At 61.3% G+C, this 7,658-nt stretch overlaps 1 protein-coding gene across 10 annotated transcripts in view; it reads right to left on the bottom strand.

Annotated features, from left to right (window-relative positions):
• The window catches only part of RAP1GAP (RAP1 GTPase activating protein), a 49,610-nt gene continuing 41,952 nt past the window's right edge, over positions 1 to 7,658 (bottom strand). For 2 of the 10 annotated variants that reach the window (XR_015555838.1, XR_015555835.1), the window contains 7 exons: positions 5,370 to 5,479; positions 4,235 to 4,390; positions 2,549 to 2,672; positions 1,485 to 1,587; positions 1,026 to 1,160; positions 693 to 726; positions 1 to 269 (listed from right to left, as the gene is read on the bottom strand). Coding sequence is in view for 5 of the 10 variants with exons in the window: in XM_087446625.1 (XP_087302751.1) it covers positions 718 to 726; positions 1,026 to 1,129; positions 1,485 to 1,587; positions 2,549 to 2,672; positions 4,235 to 4,390; positions 5,370 to 5,479 (606 nt within the window). In the remaining 5 variants the exon portion in view is untranslated. Of the gene's footprint in view, positions 270 to 684; positions 727 to 1,025; positions 1,161 to 1,484; positions 1,588 to 2,548; positions 2,673 to 4,234; positions 4,391 to 5,369; positions 5,480 to 6,045; positions 6,523 to 7,658 lie in introns of those variants that run through there. The other 8 variants (XR_015555839.1, XR_015555837.1, XM_087446630.1 and 5 more) reach the window with 6 other exon arrangements.

Below are 7,658 nucleotides of genomic sequence, written 5' to 3'. Positions count from 1 at the left end.
GGGTGGGGGCAAGCCAGGCCTGGAGTCCTGCTTCAACTGGCCACTCCCTGCCCCAGCCGGGCCCCCCAGCCGGGGGGTGGGGATGATGCCAGCAGCTTCCCCTCTCCCGGGTCTGGATGGCTCCGCCCCGCAGAGACAGCCCAGACGGCGGCCAAGAGGAGGGCTGGGGAGGCAGGGGCAGCCCGCAGGCTGCTGCTGGCCTTGCAGGCAGAGGTCCTATTTGCCTGGACTGGACATAGCATCTTCGCCTTGTGCTTCTGTGGCCTCATCTGCAGGGTAAAGGGAGAGGGAGACACGATGGAGTAGAGAGACAGAAGTGGGAGGGCCCACCCATGGAGGTCCAGGTTCTGGGTCTTGCCACCCACCCGGAACCTCCCAGACTCTTCCCTCCCAACAATTCCCAAGTCCCTTTCAGGGTCCCATCAAATCCTCCCAGCCATTCATGGGCAAAGGATAACTGCTATAACGGAGAGGAGGTCATGACCCTCCCCGGAGGCAGCCTTTATCAGGCCCATTGTACAGATAAGAACACTGAGGCCAAGTCACCTCGCACCTCAATGGCAGAGGATTCAAACCTAGATACATGGCTCTCACCCCAGAGAGGTGACAGAGGAACAGGGAGGGGTTGGCCCACCCCCTGCCCACTCCCGCCCCCCATAACAAGAGCTGAGGGCGGGGTCTGACCTGCTCACCTTCACCTTCAGAGGGGGAGCCTGGCTAACAGCCCTGCGCAGAAAGAGAATGGCAGCAAGGTAGGTGACAGGACAGATGACGACATGGGACAGGAGACACAGGCAAGCAGAAGTCACTTGCTGTGCCCAGGCTGGACAAGCCAAACCCACCAGGCCTAGGGGGATCTCTTGGCCCAGCCCCCACCCCTGGTTCCCTTCATGCCTCTCCCCTACAGTTAATCCCCCTCCCTGGGGTGGGGGGGTGGCTTCCGGCAGGGCCAGCCTCCAGCTGTCCATCCCTGCCCTGGCCAGCGCCCCCCAACACACCCCCAACGCCCCAGTGGCTACACGTACCAGCTGGGGCGTGTGCTGGTCAGACGCTTCCAGCTGGATCTTTATCTCGGGACACGCAGGGTCCCCCGACTTGCCGGCGTCTGGGTGGGGTGACCTCGAGGGGCCTGGGGAGGGGGGCAGGAGGGAGCCACCTCACTGGCCACGGGGAGGCACCAGGGAGACGGGGGCATGGATGGGCGGTCGGCACCAGTGCTCCCCAACCCCGCTAAGTCCACCCCTCAGGGAATCCCACCCTTAACTCCCTTCTTTACCCCCTGATCATCCTCCAAGACCCTTCCAGAAGCCACCAGCCCTCCAAGCCACCCAACCGCCTTAGGCTGGATGATGACCCACCCACTGTCCCCTGTCTCAGGGGCAGTCCCATCACGTGCCCACCAGCTCTCGAGCCTCTGTGCCCAGCCCTGTCCCCTCCCACCACAGGGGGCCCTGCCGGCGGGGAAAGCAGCCCTGGGCCGGTACCTGGGGAGCTGCCCCCGCTGGCGGTGCTCACGCTGTCCTCCAGCCACGTGCTGTAGATGAAGGAGTCCCGCTTGTGAGGCGTCCCTGAGGACGAGACGCTCTCCTGGGGATGGAAGGGCCAGGAGAGAGGGAGGTCGCCCCTCGTCCAGGCACTGGCTCGGCTCCCCGCCCCTCTGCCCCACCCTCCACAATTCACAACCCCCCACCCTTGGCCCCCTGCAAAGAGGATGGGGGCCCTGGAGTGTCTGCCCCGGGGAGGCCACAGATGCAGACCCAGGCACACACCACCTGCTCCCATTTATTCATTCAACAAATGTCCACTGATATTCTCCTGGGCTGAGCCGCCAAGACAAATCGGGCACGGTCCTGACCCTCAGAGAGCTCGGAGGCTAGGAGGTGAGGCGGGCTGTGAAGAGACTACAATAATTCTAGACTCTGAGCCCCATCGGGCAGGGTCGTGGTCGGTGCTCTTCCCTGCTGCACCTGCAGTTCCTGGAACACGGCCTGGCAAGGAACAGGTGCCCACCAAAGGCTTGTTGAATGAAGAACGACAAAAGGGTGCCACGGGCAAAGCCCAGGGGTCTGTGAGAGTGTAAAGGGGCGTTCCTAACCTACCCTGGGACTAGAAAATCAGGGAAGGCTTTCAAGAGGAGGTGATGTGAGGCTGAGCCTAGAAGGATGAGTAGGAGTCAGTCAGACAAAGGGGGAAGGAGGAGGCAGGTAGAGTGTTCCAGACAGAGGAAACAGCACGCACAAAGGAGTACGCCTGGTAGGTCTCGGGGACTGCAAAGAAGCGCAGGATGGCTGAAGTGGTAAGAGATGAGGCTGGGAAGAAAGGGAGGGAGGGAGGGAGATCTTCAATGGTCTCTGAGATTGGGCTCTCTCTGAGGGGCACTGGGGAGCCATGGAAGGCTTCAGAGCAGGGAGGGTTAGTCTGCATTACTCTGTCGGCCTGGGTCCCCCCATCACATCTCAGCCATACCCAGGCTCATGCTTCCACCCAGAGGACCAAAGAGCACCCCCTCCAGGCTGTTGTGGAGCACCCCACCCCCTGGGCCTCTCACCAGGCCTGTGTCGTCCCCGTCCACACCCTCCGTCTCCTCCACCACGCTGGCGAAGCTGCTGGCACTGGACGAGGAGCGGGAGAAGTCCTTCAGCACCTCTGCTCTCTGGGCTGCTGTCTCCACTCTGCCATAGACAGTGTCCATCAGCCAGCATCTGCGCTGGGCACCTCCTGCGCCACGCCCCCAGTCCCCTGTGCTCCCCGCCCAGGGAGGCCCAGCCGCAGCCAGCCGACGCCTCTGTGGACCCCGTCACAGCTCCCTGGGCCTCCCAGGGCCTCCCTGGCACTGTCCTTCCTAATATGTGGATCTGATCACAACCCCCCAACCTGCTCAAAACCCTTTTGTGGCTCCGCATTGCCGCAGATAAAGGTCCATTTCCTTGGCTTGGTGTTCAGTAACAACGTCTATTAACAACAACACTACCACACAAGGCATGTGTGCCAGGCTCTGCGCTGAGTGCCTTTTCCTGAGTTACCTCGCTGCTATCATTATTAGGCCCATTTTGCAGATGAGAAGACATGGAGGCACAGAGAGGGTGGGCACGCAGCCCAAGGTCACCCAGCAGTAGGTAGGAGGATAGGGGTTTGGACCCCAGTCTTCCAACTCTGCAGTCTACACTCATAACCCACAATTTTGTTCATGCTCCGGGCCTGTGTGTCTCCCGTCTGGAGTCTTACTCCTCTCAAATCACAAAATGCAAATTCATCTTTCAAAAATCAGCCAAGGGCCCTCTACTCAAGAAGGCCCTCCCTGATTCCTCCTCCCGGGTGGGACTGAGCCTCCCATTCTGGGTCCTGCATTCCTTGTCTCTCCCTGCCCCTGCTGCCCTTTCCTGCCTCTCCGTTTGCCTGCCTGACGCCCCCAGAGCCAGCAGAGAGAGGACTCAGCCAATGAGCACTGAATGGAGGGGCAGCCTCCTTGCCGGCCTCCCTGCCTCCACTCCGGCCCCGCCCCCAGCCCCTCCCCATGCTGAGCGCCATCAGCTTTTTAAAGCATCACTCCCCGTAACTAAAATCTTCCAAAGGCTCCTTGTGGCACTCAGGATAAAATTCAAAGTTCTCACACGGTGTCCAAAGCCGTGAGCCACCCCCCCGCCCACCTCTCCAACCTCATTCCCTCTACCACCAGCACAGTGTCTGGGCTGCCCAGGCCCAGCCCCTCACTCACTCGGCTCCAACCACACCACCCTTCTTACATGCCTTCAAGCATGCCTCAGGGCCTTTGCACTTGCTGTTCTTCTTACCTGGAACGCTCTTCCCTCTACCATGCCAGTTCTAGCCGGGCTGACTCCTTACTCAGCCCTCAATTCAAACTTCACCCCTTTGTAGAGGTCTTTCCTGAGCACCCATCTAACTCCCCCTCCACCAGTCATTCTTCATCGCCTCCCCTGCTTTATTTTCCTCCCATCATCACTATCTGGAAACAGCTTATGCTACACTGGACCGTCTGCTCCGTGAAGCAGCGGCCCAGTTCACTGCTATATTCCAGAGCTCAGCGAGGGCCCTGGTGTGCGTAAGGCACTCAGTGGGTGTGTGTCAGAGGAGGACTTGGGAGAGTGCCCAGGCCTCCCCGCCACCCTGGTGTGGCAGAGTCAGTGCCCCCGGGCAGCCCCAGGCCCAGGCAGGAAATGGAAAAGATAAGCCCCCCCACCCAAGCCTCCCAGCTCATGTGCCCCCAAGCCCCAACCTGTTCTTGGTCGTGGGCATCTCTGGGGAGCTCTGAGTGGATGAGTTCTCCGACTTGGGCTCCTGTGAGACGTGCCCACTGTCTGGGGTCTTCTGGCCAGCTGGGGGGCTCTCCCTGCGGGGCACACGGGGGCAGCGGGGGGACTCAGCACTGGGCCTGGCATCAAGGGTAGAAGGAGGCCCAGGTGGTGAGAGGAGGTCATGGGCACCTCCCGCCTCGTCCCCATAACCTTGTATCCTCAGGGGCCAACCCCAGAGCAGGCCCTGTGGCTCCCCGGCCAGCCCGACCAAGGAGGGGGCAGGCAGTGCTGGAGCCCCTCCACAAGACAGGACCCCTCCCAGGTCCTCCTCTCCGCAGGAGGGGGCACAACTGTCCCGTTACAGACAAGGAAACTGGAGTCCAGAGATGCCAGGGAACCTGCCCAGGGACGCACAGCTAGGACATGGCAAAGCCAAGACTTGAGCCCAGGATTCATGGGATTCTGGGCTCTCATGGCCGTGAGGATGGTGCCAGCTCCATTCCCAAGGCCTTCCCAGGGCGCCCGCCATCCTGCTTCACATACATTGCACTGCACCCCCACAGCAACCCCACGCCATTGGTTGTGTTCTCATCCTGATTTTTCAGATTGTGACAGTGAGGCTCAGAGAGGTATGGTGACTTTCCCAAGGTCACACAGCCCCAGTGTGGTAGAGACAGGATTCATGCCCAGGGACTATTCTCTGCTTCCCAGGGGCTGCCCTGCTGCTAATATAGCATCTGCCTGCATCCCGCCCGCACAGATGCACTCATAGACCCCCAGAGAGCAGGCCGCAAATCCCAGCTCTGCCTCTCACTGGCTGTGGGACCTGGGCAAGCCCCTGAGCCCTCTGACCTAGAGCATCTTGATGCGCAAGGTGTGCCCCCAGGGAGCCAGCAGAACAGCTGAGTGGATGAAAGCGACTCACGGTTAGGTGATGACCTGGCCCTGGTGCCTGGCACACAGCAGGGACTTGACCATACAGCTGTCACCGGCGGGGGATGGAGGGGCAGAAGGGTGGGCACTCCCTGCTGCCTGCTTTGCTTCGCCACCGAATGGGGGTCCGGGGAGGGACCCGGGGAGACACAGGGCCCTGCCCGCCGGCCCTGCTCTACCCACCTTTTCTCCTGCACCTCTTGTATGTTCTCGATGCCGATGGCGCTACTGCGGCGGGAGCCAAACGGGCCCGACTTCTTCCTCGTGGGGCTCTTCCCGGGGACAATCAGCGACTGCGGGGAGAGGCCCCAACTCAGTGCCCACCTGCCCTGGGAGCCTCGCTGTCCCCCACAAGCCACCCTAGGGCCCTGCTGCCCCAGGCCCTGAAGCAGAGGCAACGAGCGAAAAAGAATGAGAGAAAATGTCCGTCTCCAGAGACAGCCTCCTGGTTTACAGAGAGGGAGACAGGCCCAGCGAGGGCAGGGGCCCGCCAAGATCACACAGCAGGGCTGGGCCTGGGATCTTAGTCTAGGCGAAGGGCAGGGTCTGCAGGGGCCTGGGCAGCCACTCTGGGCTGGGATGGGAGGAGGCCAAGTCCTCAGAATGGCTGCCTCCTCTCTGTCCCTCAGGGTTTCACAGGACCTGCAGCCTAAGGGCAGTGGGGAGAGAGGGGGCACAGCGACCGGAGCCCCTGCCCCATGCCAGCCCTGCCCCACCTTGGAATCTCCAACCAGGCTGGGGAGGTGCTGGCCCAGAAGCGGAAAGGTCCTCCCAGGTTCTGCACGCAGTGGGGTGGGATGCCCCAGGCACCTGAAGCATGCCCCCACCTCCTCTGGGGGGGCAGGAAGGTGGGCCCCAGGGAGGCACGGAGGGGCAGGAGCCCCAGGCCAGCTCATGTGGGGAAAGGGAGTCAGGGCAGGGAGAGGGATGGTGCTCCATGCAGAATTGGCAATACTGGGGGACGTGCGGCTGGGCATAGGGTCTTTGGGTACCAGATCCTGGCAGGGACTGGGTCAGGGTCGCAGGGGCCAGGGCAGGGCCAGAAGCCCCTGGTGGGGAGCACTGGCTCTGGCACGATACCAAGCCCCCAGGCAGGTGCTGAGCGCCATCGGAGCTGCCAGCACGCCCTCCTGCACACCCTTGGGCCTGTCCCGGGGGAAGCAGGGGCAACGTCCCCAATATGGCCTCCGTCCTGACAGCGAGCAGAGAACAGCGCGTGCAGGCAGCCTCCAGAGCTGGTGGCCCCGCGGACGACAACCTCTTCCACGGTTCCTATGCCTATGGCACTGCCCCGGCGTCCGAATCTACTCGCACTTTTCCCAGGAATAAGCAATGACTGGCAAGCAGCAGAAGGCAGGGGCAGAGAGACAGACAGACACAGAGAGAGTCAGAGAGAGAGAGACGGCGGGAGGGGGGGACACAGAGTGAGACAGGGAAAGGGGGGAAGACAGACAGACACAGAGATGGGAAGAAATGGGGGACAAAAAGGGAAAAGCAAGGAGAGAAGAGCGGGAGAGAGGAGGAGAGGGGGCGAGAAGACGTGCCCGATGGGAGAAGAAACAGAAAGGAGCAAGAAGGGAGAGAGAGGCCAAGGGGAGGAGGCGAGAAAGGGAAGGAAGGACGAGGACACAGGAGAGAGAAAGGCAACAACACGAAGAGAGGGGAGATTTGTGCAAAAACAAAAACAGAGATGGGTCGGTTACTGCCACGGCGGGTGCTGCCGGCCTGGCCCTGTCCCTGGGCCCGCCACAGCCCCCCACAGGAGGCCCGGCCACTCGGCGGGGAGGAAAGGAGTGGCCGGTAAATCTGGGTTGGGGGGAGGGTGGGCCTGCTCCTCCAATGACAGTGGGCTTGGGGACTGCTGGACAGCAGAGGACCTGCCTTGCTCCCCTGGCCAGGACAGACCATGGGGTAGGCCTTGGGGGTGGGGGGACTCCCTCCTAGCACATGACACAGCCTCACGGCACTGAGCACAGGGCTTGGCATGCAGCAAGTCAATAAATGATGGATGGATGGATGGATGGATGGAGGATGGATAGAGGGATGGAAGGAAGGAAGGAAGAAAGATGGATTGATGGAGAAGGGAGAGCAGAGCGGTGGGTGCAGTGCCAGGGGTGGCCACTAGGCAGCAGAAAGCAGACAGGCCCACAATTGAAGGCCTATCCATCCTGTGTGCCCAGCAGACCCCCTGAGTATTAGCAGCAGAATCCCAGAGACTGGCAGACAGTAAGTAATCACACAGTAGGTGCTCACTCAGGAGATGCTCACACAGAAGCCCAGTTCTTGACACATAGTAAGTAGCCACAACCACAGAGGCCCTGGCACACAGTAGGTGCTCACACAGCAGCCTAGGACCCAGCACACGGTAGGTGGTGCACACACAGCTCACTTCCTGACACACAGTGGGTATTCCCTGACATCAGGGCTTAGCACACATTACGTGCTCATTCAGCAGTCTATTTCCTGACATAC

Source organism: Ceratotherium simum, chromosome 22, assembly GCF_057802395.1.
Source record: "Ceratotherium simum simum isolate JZ-2026a chromosome 22, ASM5780239v1, whole genome shotgun sequence".
Lineage (NCBI taxonomy): Eukaryota > Metazoa > Chordata > Mammalia > Perissodactyla > Rhinocerotidae > Ceratotherium > Ceratotherium simum.
The sequence above is the reverse complement of the archived record's forward strand: the minus strand, read 5'-3'. Positions and strand labels throughout refer to the sequence as shown.